General features: G+C 39.4%; 1 protein-coding gene across 1 annotated transcript; it reads left to right on the plus strand.

Annotated features, from left to right (window-relative positions):
- Nucleotides 1-5,464: 5,464 nt before the first annotated feature.
- Nucleotides 5,465-15,147, plus strand: LOC147901095 (amino acid permease 4-like). Its single transcript, XM_087376430.1, has 9 exons — nt 5,465-5,505; nt 7,204-7,233; nt 12,927-12,961; nt 13,078-13,311; nt 13,393-13,486; nt 13,639-13,853; nt 13,971-14,110; nt 14,345-14,572; nt 14,703-15,147. The coding sequence occupies exons 1-9, from the start codon at nt 5,465-5,467 to the stop codon at nt 15,117-15,119; spliced, it is 1,434 nt and encodes a 477-aa protein (XP_087232556.1). The 3' UTR covers nt 15,120-15,147.
- The last annotated feature ends 647 nt before the right edge of the window (nt 15,148-15,794 follow it).

Here is a 15,794-nt window from a genome sequence, read left to right on the forward strand (position 1 = left end):
TCTAAGAAACCCTAGGTATCACATGTGTTAAAAGGGTATTCAAAAAACCCCTCAACTAAAATTTTCCCCCTAATAAAGATACCCCTCTTTACTTATGAACTAACGGATTTTTTTCTAAAGTTGAATTAAAAAACCCCTTCTGTTATTGTAAATCTATTAAATTTTTTCCAAAATTTCCATTAAAATACCCCTCCTTTTGAATGCACGTGGTATTCTAAAATTTTGTGAGGTGAACCCCCCGAGCCTACCACACAGCGAGAAGCCAAGAACCTACCACTTCCCGAAAGCCTTTGTAAAACTCTATAGGAATCCCATCTTCACCCATAGTTTTACCATCCTTCATTTTGTTTATAGCCTCCTTAAGATCTATAAGGAAAGGGGAGCTCTCGATCAAATGGTTGAACTAGAGACTTCTTGTCATGGATGATTTTTTGAAGTTAGTTTTCCTAAGAAGAGAAATTTTAATATTGGTGTTGAAAGTTTATATGCCCTAATAAAACAGAATGTTTGAAACATTCGCCAAGATTTGAGACTTTAACTATGCAAAAAAACTTAAAGTTTCACCAAGATTTAGGTTTTTAACTTCAAAATTCAAAAGAAAATATATAAAAGTTTATTGTATTCTATCCTCATTCTATCAATAATGTGAATGTTAAAAAATGATCTTGATAAACTTTTGCCAAGATTTAATATTAATATATAAGCATAGCTTCAATAAAAACATCCATGCTTCCTGGCCATCCAACACTTTTCTCTAGCTAGATAGACCTCAAGAGTTACCTGTGAGTAAATTCTCAAAAATTCTTAGATATAATTTTTTGATTTTCTTCTTCACTCTTAGCCCACTGATTAACGTCTATTTAAGGGATGCCCTCATTGGATCTCTTACTTTTGATAAGTTTAAAGACTTTCTTAGTTGGTCTGTCCATTTTACCCAACCACCAATTTCCAAGGTAACACGTGCATCCATGAGCTTAGCCTTTTCCAGTCTCAAGAGGTGCGTTCTTCTTAAGCACTCTTGATCCCCTGCCTTGCCCATAGCTCCAGACCTTCAACAACATCCCTAATTTTGTACATTCTTTAGGCCCTTATGCTGGCCCAATTTTTTCTTACATCCTTCAAAATATGTTGGGTGTCCCTGGCTGCATTCTACCAAAAAGAAGAGGCATTGCCCCAAACCTTAGTAATCCGATGTTGCACTGATTTAAAAAGAAAAAGGTTGGGGTCATCCTTGAACCAAGACAGGGTTTTCCTTCCTCAACCAAAGTCACATCTTGGATGAATTAATGCACTTCAGTCAATCCCCTAAACTCTACCAAATCCAAGCTAAACTTATCCACCCATTCATATTGAGTAGTACCTCACACAACTGAAGCTCCTTAAAATTAATGCTTCTGTAATTTTTGTAAAACTATACTATATGAAAAGAGAGAGGTGGAGAAAAATGGTCTTTTCATGATCTCTTGTTACAATTCATCATATTCTTCAGCCTTGTGTAAGAGGTGCTCTAATAATGACCTAGCTTTACAATAGCACCTCTTACATGAGGCTAGCCTTCATGACAAGTTGCAACAAGAGCTCATTGAAAGAACCATTTTTATCCACCTATATCTTTTCATAGAGTATAATTTTGCAAAAAATACAAAAGAGCTAACTTTGAATAGCTCCATTGCTTAGGAGACATTACTTAACAGGGATGAAAGATAACATTAAGGGTAGATCATGTAGAACCATGCAAATGGACAAATCAAAAGTCAATAATAATCAATCAAAATATTTCATCATTAACGTTTCTAGAGGAGATACTAAAGAACAATTTTGAATTTTCCACAAACCAAAAATTTGGAAAAACAATAATAATGTGCAATGAAGTTGATGGGAACATAAAAATTTTATCGGACCTCATTAGAGTTATTGCATAAGAAAATTGGAGTTATTGCATAAGAAAATTATCTTTATGGATTTATGGCTAAAATCCTAACCAGGAAGCTCTATGAACCGCTAAATCTAATTGGACCAAAATGTTGGTGTCTTGTTTTCTAAACCTCTAAAACATGCTTTGAATTCTATAGATATTGTCACTCTTACACCTTCACATTGGGTCAAGCACATCATGCTCCATAAACATATGCATTCTTAGAAGGGGAAAACTAATAAGTTGGACTCATTGAATGAGTCTACATGAGCCTGCATTCAATGACAATAGTTTAGATGACAAAGATGCCAAGCGTCGAGATCAAGTGACGTTGGAGTAAGAAGTTATTCAGCCTCATGTAAGAGGTGCTCTTATAATGACCCTAGCTTTACAATAGCACCTCTTGAATACCTCTTATAATGACCCCACCTTTGCCCACCAGTGATGGTGCCACAGTCATGTAGGGACAAAACTACAAGACACGTGATGCTTTTCGACGTCAATACCGATGCTAAATACAAAGAATTTCTTTTTAACGAGTGAAAAGTGTCAGAATGTCCATCGGTGTGTACATTGTAAAGAAAGCACTGTTATGAGTGTCGGTATGGGCATCGATAAGTGATACTTGCCAGTGTCGGTATAGGCCTTGGTATGAACAGCGGTATATATCGACACTGTAGTGTTTTTCCTTTTTTTTAAAACTATAGTGTATGTGTCGGTATATACTAGACGTTTTAACAAAATTTAAAAAAAAATTATGGGGTAGGATGGGGCTTGTTTTAGTCCCACCTTGCCCCACAATTTTTTTTAAAAATTAGAATCATGATTACATGTTACAAAAGAGGTCTACAAAATCATGTTACAAAAAAGGTCTACAAAATGGCAAAAGTAGTGCCAAAGTTAAGAATGGCAAATCTACCGAGGTAATCCGCTATAAATTGCAAAAGTGCCAAACTCAAAAATGGCAAATTTGCCAGAGTAATGTGCTACAAAATGGCAAAAGTGCCAAAATACAAAACGACCAAATGTCCTATCCTACTACACCTCCTCGTCCTCCTCACCCTCCTCATCCTCGGCCTCTATGCATAGGCATGATCCCTTGCCCTCCTTTGTTGCGAGCCTCTCTGCTTCAAATCTAGTCTCTAATTCTAGATCTTCGGATGGGTCAAACATGCCTCCCTAAGAACGAAACAAGTTAGGAAAGATAAGAGCATTGATTGTGAGACAACGGTGATACTCATTTAGTAAAATAACAATATATTGCTTTTCTGTTGAAAAATAACAATATATTGAGCACTTTTCTATTAAAAATATCTTGCTGTTAATTTCAACTCAACCACACCATCGGGCTGGTCAACAACTAATGTTTGTTCAACCATGGTGATTTAGGACAATCACATAACTGGTGATTAAGCTGATGAACCAGCATATGGTTGCATGATATTCCAACCACCGGGCTGGTTTAGGACAATCACGTTTAGTCCAAGCCTGGTTTAAGAAATGAAACAAGTAAACTATCCCAAAGCTCAATCACAAACAACCACCGAGTTGGTTTAGGCATCGCTGACCTACATTGTATCAAGCATGTGTATGATGTGCTCCTCAAACACCTTGTGTCCCGTCTGCTTTTTACAGATGTCCTTTTTGTTTGGAGAAACTCTTGTATTTTTGTGCAAAACGTCATCACTCTAGCAATGACTTCCGCACTTAGGCTGCCTCTCCTTTTCTTGCACTCTATTGAAGCCCACAGACTTCTCGGATCGGGATGATCATGCATTGCTTCTACTCTACATTCAACCACTGGAGCCACGTTGGTCCTTCTAATTCACAATATAGCAACATGGCAAATGTCATCCTCTTTGCAGCTAGTTGATATAAGTTGTGTACCCCTTTCACTTTTTGTAGGCCATTTTTGAGGTTAGGGAGCATTGTCTCTTGGGCATGCATCTTTTGAGGTGTTGGTAGGGTTGTTACTCTATGAACTTTAGGGTGCAAGCTAAAGCTTGTGAAGACTCGAGACTGGTATTAACCTGAATGGCCTAATGTTGCTGCCTCAAATGCTCCCAACAATCATGACACCACAACTCATGCTCTTCGCTCTGATGGCAATGATCGAATGTGTGCATCTGCAACTTCTTTTTACTATTGCTCTGTAAGGAGTCTTCTTTCTTCTCGTAGTTTCTCCTTTGCAAATGTTTCAAAAGTTTCTTTTGTTGTTGTTTCGATACCGTGCCATTGCTTTTCTCGTCCTGCAATCTGTTTTTTGTGCCTTGACCAAGTTTTTAGCTTTCCTGTCTTGTAGCCTCTGTCTACTTCTCTTGCAAGCCATGGCGATCTGCATGTTGCCATTGACACCATGGCTACGATCAGTCTAGAATAGAACTAGAGAAGCTAGCTTCTGATGTGAGCAAATGATAGAAGAAAACTTACCCAAAAGAAGACAATGCACCCAAACCAAAGTCTGTGCAAGGTCACATCGAGGTACGTGCAAGTTGCAAGGCATTTACAGGGCATGGGTAAGTTGCAAGTACTTAATATTCCAATATTTTTTGGGCGAGAGGTGTGAAATTTAAAAATTCACGAGAGTAGTGAAATCTTCAACTACCAAGTTTCCCCCCTCCGGCAACATGTCAGTAGAATTGGATATTCCAAACCAGTGCAATGTGGCCTAACATGCTTCAAAACATAAATAGGCCAAAGGGCATGCTATTGGGATTGATGCCATGTATTATGAAATGCAATGACCTTTGGCATGCTTATGAGCCATATAGCAAGCAAGTGCATGGAAAAAGAAATAATTCAAAATTGTAAATAGTGTTGGATTAATTAAAATATCTTTGCAAATGCACAAATTGTACATTTTCAACTTCTTCCATTTGAGGGGGAATCTAGATACCAATATCAACAAGCATCAATGTTTTAAGACTAATGCAGTAGTCCCACTAGTTTGGATTCCAAAATTTTAATTTCAACAAATCAACAAAAAGTTATGAAGCATGTCCTCAAATGGGTGTGCATCACTTTAACACAACATTGGAGGCCCATTAACCCATGCCTAATGTTCTCATTTAGGTGTGTCCTTAGGTTGAGGAGACGGTCACGTTGTGTACTTTTGAATGATTACTTGGTTCCATGTGTGTACAGAATAAAGTTTTGATGTTTTTGAATAACTTGCTATATCCTGTAGTCTTCAAGATGCATGCTTCACATGCAACATAGCATTTCTAATGCTTTAATGGTCTTGTTTCAAATCCTTATTCCATAATTTTTTGGTTTCATGTTCAAGTTTGGAATGTGTACTATAACTTGAGGACAAAGTTTGCCGAATTCCATTGAGCAATGCATAAGTTATGGGTCATGCAATATACCTATGTACAAAAAATTCCTTGAACCTTACTAAAAACGGCTACCCCAAGCAAACAATGACCCTAGTCTTATATTTTCTTTCAAATGATCAAACTTGTGATCAAAAAGTATTTTGGATTCCTTGGAAATGACATTCTGTAAAACCGTCGGTATGAAAAATTTAACCCAGAGTCGATATCAGCGATGGTGGAGGCGTCAGTGGAAGCATTGTTAGTCATCGATATGTACATTGGTATAGGCATTGGTATCTATCAACACCTATACCAATGTACATATGGACACTCATACCGACTATAATTTTGTCATCCACACCAACACCTTCCCTGCTCGCCACCGTACCGATGATTTTCATGCATGCCCATGAAGCGTCGATAGACAACGTCTGAAAGAAACCCATGTCTTATACTACAAGGGCGATGAAGCTTCCTAACCATTCATTCACATATTATTGAAACATACAAATTACAAAACATTCATTCACATACTATTGAAAAAATAAAAAATATTCATTCAAAAGCAAGTGTAAGAATGTGAATACTTAAAAGTTCATGCACATACAATCAAAAGAGAGATACTAAGAACTCACACAAACAAACTCCATTTTGATTAAGACCTCTAAGATTGCTTGAGCAACCTCCAAGGCCTACCTTGTTTTATTTTTCTTCTTTGATCTCTTCTGCTCAACTATAGAACCAAATGCGAGATGAGCACAAAAATCTCCTCTGTGTGCATATATATATATAGGCATCCAAGCACATATTCGTAACAATAAATATTCATACAAATACCTAGCTTCTTTATATGAATACTATCAGCAGATGATGTGGCAAGATCCTTTAAAAATGTGATGTGGTAGCATTTTTTTTCTCAATTTATTCTCCCTATCTCAAATCATTCGTTCGATTTTCTCGTATTTTTTGAATCACAAATTCAAGTTTTTCTACTTAGGAGGCTAGAACACCCCCTCTACATGGATCTATTAATCCACACACATTAAGTGTGAGGAAGGCAATGCGTTTACTTACCATGCTTCTTTTCCCCCTTCTTAGAGTCTTGTTAGCCCTAGGGTTAGGGCTCTTGGTCAAGGCTAAAGGGTCTTTATCATGAGAAAGCCTCCTTTTGGATTCAATGTGGGCTAGAGCTTTACCTTTAACAAGAACATCTTTCTCAGCATTGGGATGCCTAGAGGAAGCCCCCCTTTAGATTTAGCAACATCTGAGAGCATATCTACACTTTTTAAAACCTTATCTTCAAAATTTTTAGACCATCCCTCCTCCATCTCACCCTTGGTATTTTTGACAATCATGTTTTCTGATGGGTAGTTGGTCAATGTCTCAAAAGTGTTATTAGTAGGACTAGAGGTTTCACGGGCCTTCTGATCTACGAGGGGCTCAACTTTAATCTCAGCTTGCTTGAGTGGGTCACTCTATGTAGGTACAAGGACATCCTGAGACATTGAGGGACTAGTGGGAACCTTGGGAACCCATTTCTCCTTGTTGACCACCACTGGTAGGATTTGCTTGAGCTTGTGGTTTGGATTTATTGAGAGGACAATTTTAACTATATAACTAGAGATGCCATACAAAAATCACAAATTAGGAAGATTCTTGTACACAATGGGTTGTTCACACACAACATCGCCTCTTCTATTGAGAAGCAGTAGTGTTTCTGGGGGCTCCTCTCTGTAAGATCTAGTTGAAAACATACCTTAGGATTGCCTCTGGGATTCATAAACTTCTCACACTCAACACTCACCACCTTGCCCAAAGAACTGCAGAGTGTTGTAGCTTGGTTAAAGAGCGAGAAAGGAAATCTCGTAGTTTCAGGATCTTAGTGGACCTAGGCTTATCTCGATTGAAAAAAGGCTACCACCTCTTCAAATATAGAGGTTGATTCCTTATGCTCCAAAGACCCTGATGGAGTACCTTGGAGGTTGTTAAAGAGGAAGATGAGGTATCCCCTCCACAAAGAAAATAGACATTGGTGACACTCAGTCCCAATTGTTTCGCACCACCCTTCGAGCTCTATTTGAGGTATCCTATAGGGGGATGAGGACCGTGCAAGAATCCTCCAAGTGCATGATCATAAAGATAATCTTCTACATCATACTCTAGAGTCTAAATCTTCTTTGTCTATGATTGCCATGATGGATTTACCTGCTTGATGAGAAGTCTCATTTCTTGCAGTTGGGCTGCCCTTCTCATGAATCGTTCATAAAACTTCAAGTGTTCGCTCTCCTGCACTGTGGTCATTGGGGACTTTTGGTTGTTTGCTAGCTTTGGATGGCGGTGAACCATGCTTCTTTTCTGGCTGCACCAACATGGTCTCCTCTTCTCTACTGGTCTTGACTATTTTCTTGTAGCTTCAAAGGTCCGGGAGCTATCAAAAAAGTCTACCTTATAAGGACGTCAAAAAAGCCTCCTTTTGTTTGTACTATAGTGCCCCCATGTAAGAGATGCGGGGCTCAGTGTCTTCTATTGTTTTGCCAAGAGAAAGTGCTCTGGGGTATCCACTGTAACTATTGGGTCTTGACATACCCCTGCCCGGATGACCTCCTCCTTTGCTAGGAAAAGGGGCTCTTCCAATACCTATGGAGCCCCATCCACCACCTCCTCCTTGAATGGATCCATCATGGGAACCAACAGAGAATCATGGAGAAGGAGCGCCATGTTTGTCACTTTCAACAGGGGTCTGTTGATGCTCATGTCTCTGGTCGAGCGGGGGGAGCTGAGAAAGTTCAATGAAATCTATCTTGGATCTTTCCCAATTAAAAGGCAAGCAAAATGCATAAAATTGGGGAGTGATTGTCATATCATAAGCATGATTAAATTTGAACTCCTCATGTACGAGCTTTGGGGGGAAGTGTTGGAGATGATGGCATGTCTCCTCTGAGTTGACCTTGTGTCCCACATTCAATGATTTTAGTAGGCTCCTCCTCCTCCTCATGTTATGCATCCCAATATGAACTTGGACATCTGAAAAATCGAAGAAACAAATTGACAAAGCAAAGATCTTATGTTTATATCTTGTTCCTCAGCATTTTATATCATAGTAAACTCTATAGATGATATGTAGGTCGTAAGTCAATGAGAAAGAACTCTCACCTCTATGTCAATGTCTTGTACGTTGTGAGTCACACACCATTTTAAATTAGGATACCTTGGGTTTCTTGTCACTATGGATGATTCATGAAAGAGAACTGAACTTGCAAATGGGTGAAATTCAAGTGGAAGAACTAATTTAGGAGGGAAAGTAGGAGAATCCTTAACTCATGAAAAAGAGTTGGCAAACATGTCAATAGGTGAAATACAAGTCGGAAAACTAGTTTACGAGGGAAAGTAGGAGAATCCTTGACTCATGAAAAAGAGTTGGCAGACATGTCAATTGATAGGTGAAATGTAAATGGGTGAAATGCAAGTGGAAGAACTAATTTAGGAGGGATTAAAGTAGGAGAATCCTTAACTCATGAAAAAGAGCTGGCAGACATGTCAATAGGTGAAATGCAAGTAGGAAAACCAGTTTTGGAGAGAAAGCAGATTTGAAACTTTGATTTGTCAAAGGCAATTGAACTTGCATGTGGGAAAAATGCAAGCAAAAAAACTAGTTTAGGAGGGAAACCACATTTAAGTCCTTGATCTTTTTCAAGATGACATTGCCAAATCTAGAATGTTGTCAAGATTCAAAAAGATCATTTCATTTATTATTTGCAATTGTATATCCATTAAATATTGTTTGTTTCTCTTATTTATGAAATTATGCTAGTTTTTCTTCATTTTCCCATCATTATGTTGGCCCTCTTGTGATTGGTGGAGATGGATTTTTCATTTTGGCTAAAAGACCCCAAAATGAGTTCCCTTTTTTCCTAATGCCCAACATGTAGGATTTAAAATATGAGTAGCATAGTGAAGAGAGTTATGGGATTGATCCCATTGCTTCTGCACAAACTTTTTCAATAGTGCACAGTGATTGGCACCATAACCATCCTCACCATGCCTTGCACCTTCCCTTAGCACATCCCTGTTAGTAGTCCACCAAGCCATGTAGGCACTCCCCATGCTTGGCCCTTTCACGTTTAGCTTGTGGATAGTGAACCATATGGCCCCTCTTTTGATATTTTCTCTTCCAAAAGTATTACATAGCATTTTCAATTCAATGAATTTTGCTCAAAATCCACTCATATGTAACTCAACTATCCACTCTACTACCTCTATATTGAAGAAGGTTTCAAATGACTAAAACTCCTTGTAGCTTGAGAAAATGCTCCAACAAATTATATAGTATGTTTTGAATAGTGTCTCACTAGATTCAAAAACTCAGGTGGGTTTTCAATAGGTTGATGTTTTTAATAATTTTTCATGATTAACAAAGCACTACACCACTTTTTAACAAGCATCTACAGCTGTTTTGAAGAATTGGGTCCCCGATGTTTTATACTAATCTTGGTCCACACAATGGCAGGAGCATGGCAAAGCCCAAATTCTATGATATTTTCACTTTATTATTTTTCCAACTTTTTTACAATTCTTTGCATTATCAGTGATTACTTAGATTATATTCTCAGGCCACCCCACATCCTCAATTTCTCTTACCAACTATTCAGCAATATGTTTACTAGCCTTGGGATGCTAGAAGTGTTGATGGACTGAAAAAAGACCTCTCCCTTGAATGTTATAACCGTTAGAAGCTTCTTGGAAATGTTTCTCCATCCATCACTTACAAGCAATGTTTCTCCATTCATCACTTACAGTGGTACAATAAGGTTTCTCAATACCATCCTATACAACTGATATACAACTTGTTTCATCTGGTCATAGTAGTTGGGCATCCAATATGTTGTTACAAAGGGCATAATAACCTGGCATTGTAAACCTAAGACCATTCCTTGCTACAAAAGCCATTTCCTTTTTCTAATTTGGGATATGCACTATTGTCAATGGGTACTCAATGCCATAAATAGCCCCCAAAACATCTTGCTAAACTTTCTCCATGTGTTGTACTTTAGAAGATGCATGGTTGTGAATGGGAGACATCATTGCATTGTTTGATTTCCATGTACATGCTCAAACAACTTGTTGTTCATGTCATTGAATCTACAACACTACTACAAGTTGGCACATGTTGTGAAGAACCATCTACAGCTATAGACTGCACATCTTGAGATTTTGGATGTGTCATTCTATTGTTAGTTGTAGGTTGGACTTGTTGACATGTCTCTATCTCATCTGCTTGACTTTTTATGCTTCTAGGTACATCTCCACACAGAATGGCAATGACTCTCAACTCCTAACCCTCTATACTTTCCAATTTGCTTATGAGGATCACCTATGAAATGTGTTTGCATTCTTGTGCTTGACCCTATTACTCTTCTTGGCAAATGTAACATCTCTACTTCTTCGTACTGGGCATTGTAACATAATTATGAGCCATTATTTCACCATTGGTTCTCTGGAGCCATGATTACTATCTAGGCTAAAAGAGAAAAAAAAAGTGAAGAGAAACATGTGTAATTTTTCCTAATTAATACCCATTCATATGCATTTCCGTATCTTTGTTTATATCATGATATTCAAGATAACTGAAATAGTGCACGTTGGTTTTCTTTGTCCAATTCTATACCAAGAAATTGATATGGATATCTCGCACATTATTCTTATAGCATTTTATGTAAATTAACTAGAGAGAGAGAGAGAGGGGAAGAGAGAGAGAGAGAGAGAGAGAGAGAGAGAGAGAGAGAGAGAGAGAGAGAGAGAGAGAGATCATCCAATTGTCTTACCCCTCCTCATGTAATTGGATAATTCTTCACGTGGTCATCTACTTATTAAAATGCACTTTCCCACATCCCTCTCTCGAGTAATATATCTACACCATAAGCATCACGCTTTGTTAACAAATGTTGTATTTCAGACACATTAGTGTAGTAGCTAGCATTACTTGCATTAAACTACTTACAACCTTTTTTTTGCTAAGCTAGTGTCCTTTAAAAAAAAGCTATTACTATTGCTATTTTTTGACAAAAGAATTTAAAAATGGTAACCACTTTTTAAAAACATCTACTTCTTTAAAAACAATGAACACACTAGTATTTTTTCCAGGTATAGCCTATTTTAACCAACAAACTAGAATCACTAAGTTTATCCAATTTGTATCTAAGTGTGGGTAGATACTATCCAGCAAAAGCAAACCCACCACCAACATTGGATACTTTTTAAAAGTATAAATAAAACTTGTAAATTACTTTCTAGCTTTGTTTTTAGTCCTTCTGGACTATTTTAAGACCCCACTAAGCACCTGAACCTCAAGAATGTGAATAGTATGATGGAAACACCTATATTATATAGCTAATATATACCACTTGCTATAATGAGTACACCGTGCAGTACTTTACTGAACACCATATCAATAAACAATAAGACCGTGCGGTACACCTCCACAGTACCACCCGGTAACCTCTTATAGCTGGTCCTAGCAAAAAATCACTCTTGGATCGTTTTAAAATGCTCCCAGATCGATAAGAGGGCATATGTTTTAAAACAACATTTTAAAATGAACGATTTAAAACCATCGTAAATCCTTGTAAAATGGATCAGGCCTTAGCCAGTAAAAAAAACAACGTATGCTATGTAACATTTTACAATGGGACGCAATCGGATGAAGACCATTGCGCATATTCAGAGGATAAAGCCTTATCATTCTAGGGCCATTCTAGGGGGATAGACGTGACTCAACATCAGCCGCATCCGCTAGTTAGAATTGTGCTATGTTGCATCCGTATCATGCTGAGCCAGATCAGCTAAGCCATGTAGCATCCAAGACCTGTGTCATTATAAGAAGGCGTGGAGAAAGGCATAAATGTAATTTGATGAGAAATACGAGTTGAGGTTCATTCTTGCTTTGTGTCCCTTGTCGCATCTAATGATATAGATAGATACACATATAAAAAAGGAAAATCGTTAATTCTAAATCTACAATTCAAAAATCTTCGATTGGATTCACTCATCGCGCACAACTTCAGACAACTTAAAATAATACGTTGTTCCTGAAATCGTACGCGATGATTCTGTCATCGCGTACAACTTCATGAGCAACGATTTATGTGCGCACTGCTCACTAATGGTCTTAGCTCTGTGCTCTTTTTGTGATTGATCGCGCCTCTCACAGTCAAAATGCGTGTTACAGTGAAAAAAGCGTGTTAAACATGGCATCTCAATCAGCATCACATTTCAATCAGGCCAGGGATTCACGAGCGTGCGGAATCTAGATTCTAATCCTGGGACTAATTGGAAGAAACACGGCTACGAGATAGATCCTCACACCTCGCTATATACTTTCATCAGTCCTCCTTCACTCGCTATATACTTGCCTGCAACCCATTTCCTCTGCAAGAAATCACGACTCCTTCGCAAGCTCCTTCCTTAGCCTTGCCAGCTATATAACTCTCAGCAAACACAACGTCTTGGCAAGCTCATCCAACAATGGGTTCGAAAGTCGCAGCAGATTTGGAGCCCACTAAATCTATCGCTACTGGTAGCTCCACACCCTCCCTCAACGTTACCTTGGCAACTGGCTCTACTACACATCCTGCAAGCCCTACCGCCCTCGTGAAGGTCGACCTTGAAGCCAACTATAACAGCTTAGTCCGAATGGGCGGTCTGGACGATGATGGGCACGTTCGTCGCACTGGTAAAGATATTGCCTACTCGAACGAGCCTTATTCTCTCCACATCTCCAATTCTATTAATTGTCCCCTTTAGCTAGCTTTACTTATGACAATGCAACTTTCCTTACTCCTGCTGCAGGAAACGTTTGGACAGCTTCTGCCCATGTCATCACGGCCGTGATTGGCTCAGGAGTGCTCTCCTTGGCATGGAGCATCGCCCAGCTTGGTTGGGTCGCAGGACCACCTATTCTTCTGGCATTTGCTTTCGTCACATATTACACCTCAGCTTTGCTTGCGGATGCGTATCGATGTCCAGATCCAGTCAATGGAACGCGCAACTACACGTATATGACTGCAGTCCGAGCTCATCTAGGTCCGTTCCCAGGACGCTCTTTCCCCTTGATTCATCTCATGCACTGTTTGTTCTTCGGCTGATTTTCTCCATCTATTTCAGGTAGAAGGCAGGCTTGGATTTGCGGCTTTGTCCAGTACCTCAACCTGATTGGCACTGCTATTGGATATACAATTACAGCTTCGATCAGCATGGTGTAAGTCTTCCTTGCTGCATCTTCTGATGTGCTATACATTAGCTTGTAAACCATGCCAAGATGCCTGAAGACTTTCCTGCGATAGAAACGTTTCGCACTTTCATATTTCCAACGATTATAGTGAATGATCGCTTTCTTCCTCTCAACTGCAGAGCAATCAAACGATCCAATTGTTTCCATACCGAAGGCCATGATTCTCCTTGCCATGTCTCCAACAACTTCTACATGGCACTCTTCGGTGCGTTTCAGATACTTCTCTCCTTCGTACCAGACTTCGACAGGATGTGGTGGTTGTCCATTGTAGCGGCGATCATGTCTTTCGCTTACTCTTCCATCGGCCTTGGACTGGCTGCGGGCAGAACAATAGGTGCGAATTACTCCAACAAGCCATTCGACCAATTTTCTAGCTTCAATAACCTCATAGTCGCATCAGAAATGCCTAATTTCATTTTCAAAAAACTCAACGTTTCCTGATTCTCTGCAGAAAGCGGCCATATATCTGGAACGGCAACGGGCATTGGTCTGGATATGCTCTCTCCCACTCAAAAGATGTGGTCGGTTTTCCAGGCACTCGGGAACATTGCATTCGCCTACTCCTTCAGCATGATTCTAATTGAGATTCAGGTACCGACTCCAACAATCCCAGTCTTTTGTTCACCTTGTGGATGCAGTCTTCTTGGTGGACTAGTCACTTCTTTGCTGCATCGTTGTTCAATCAATCTGAACGTTGCAGCATGTTTTCATGTCAATCCCTCGGCGTGCAGCTTGACGTTGGCCTATGTTAGGAGGAATATTTGCCAAGCTTCGTTTACTTTAATTCCCTCGCGCTTGCACTATCTCATCTTGATATTTTTGCAGGACACTCTGAAATCACCCCCTGCAGAGAATAGAACCATGAAGAAAGCGACTCTGCTCGGAACTGCCGTTACCACTGCCTACTACATGTCTGTTGGTTGCATTGGATATGCTGCACTAGGAAACGCTGCGCCCGGGAACCTTCTCACTGGATTCCGTTTCTATAACCCATATTGGCTGATAGACTTCGCTAATGTGTGCATTACTGTTCATCTTATTGGGGCTTACCAGGTAACAAATTCTCCACGCCTTATATCAAGCGAGTACGTACTCGTTTTTACAAATTTCAATCCTAGTATTGGGTTCTCTAACGCTTTGTGTAATGCCTTTTATATTAATGCGAGCTGGGATTCGCCTTCAGGTCTTCTGTCAGCCCTTTTTCGCCTTTGTCGAGAATTGGACGTCGATCAAGTGGCCAAAGAGCAAGCTCATAAATCATCAATACAAGGTTGCTTGTCCCTTGACTGGGCCGTTGACGCTTAGCGTTTTCAAAGTACTTTGGAGGCCTTCCTTTGTTCTCTTTACGACGATTGTCGCGATGCTGCTGCCTTTCTTCAACGATATTGTAGGCATCCTCGGTGCTCTTGGTTTCTGGCCGTTGACGGTCTACTTTCCCGTAGCTATGCATATTTCTCAAACTCAGTTGAAAAGCTGGACACCAAAGTGGCTTGCTTTACAGATGCTCAGTATCTCTTGCTTTCTAATCTCTTTGGCCGCTGGAATCGGATCAATGGCGGGTATAGTGAAAGATTTGAAAACGTACACTGCCTTTCAATGAGCGTGCAGATCTTGTTTAAATGATCATGCAAATCTGTCTGGAAGAAGCATGAAGATACGTGGGTCTCCGAAGGCAGGCTCAAAGAATGCCCAAATGGGTGTGTGCGCTAAGCATTAGTCGAAAAGGCTGCACAGATTCTGTGTAATCCAAAAGAAAGCCCTCCAAGGGTAGTAACGGATGACTTGGTTATTGAGTTGCTAATCACGGCCATAGTTTTGAAGTTAGTTCATTTCATCAATTTGACCTTCCAATTATGGTTAGTATGAGGCTTAAATGGGGTTTAGTAGAAGTTTAAGGGCTTCTAAACACAGGGTTTAAAGTTTTTGTTTGCTTGGGGAGGTCCTAAATGTTTTTTTGTCTTTTATCCTAAAGCTTTTGCCTTTCTTATGTATCTCTCTCTAAAGATGGAGGCTCTCTTTGTCTCTTGTATGACACCACATTTATATTACTTTTGCCAAAATACTCATGTCCCACTTTTATTTAATGGCCCATCCACCACACACACACACGCACATACACCTTTTCACCTCTTTTCTCTCCTCTTTTTCATTCATGTACCTTTCTCAATATTCTTTCACCTTCACTTGCTTTTTCTCTTTTCCTTTCCTTCCAGTTTACACCTATGGTTTCCTTTCACAACTTATTTGAAATATTTATCGAGCTACTTACACTTGG

The sequence above is a fragment of the Dipteris shenzhenensis genome, chromosome 6 (assembly GCF_047967505.1).
Source record: "Dipteris shenzhenensis isolate YYH24624 ecotype China chromosome 6, Dip_SZ_1.0, whole genome shotgun sequence".
In the NCBI taxonomy this organism is placed as follows: domain Eukaryota; kingdom Viridiplantae; phylum Streptophyta; class Polypodiopsida; order Gleicheniales; family Dipteridaceae; genus Dipteris; species Dipteris shenzhenensis.

What these genes read in the sequence shown, in the direction of transcription:
- LOC147901095 (XM_087376430.1), top strand. Translation starts at nt 5,465, where the DNA reads ATGGTGGAGGCGTCAGTGGAAGCATTGTTAGTCATCGATAT. An exon ending in ACAGCTTCGATCAGCATGGT is followed by an intron (nt 13,487 to 13,638) that starts GTAAGTCTTCCT and finishes TCTCAACTGCAG; the next exon opens with AGCAATCAAACGATCCAATT. An exon ending in TGATTCTAATTGAGATTCAG is followed by an intron (nt 14,111 to 14,344) that starts GTACCGACTCCA and finishes ATATTTTTGCAG; the next exon opens with GACACTCTGAAATCACCCCC.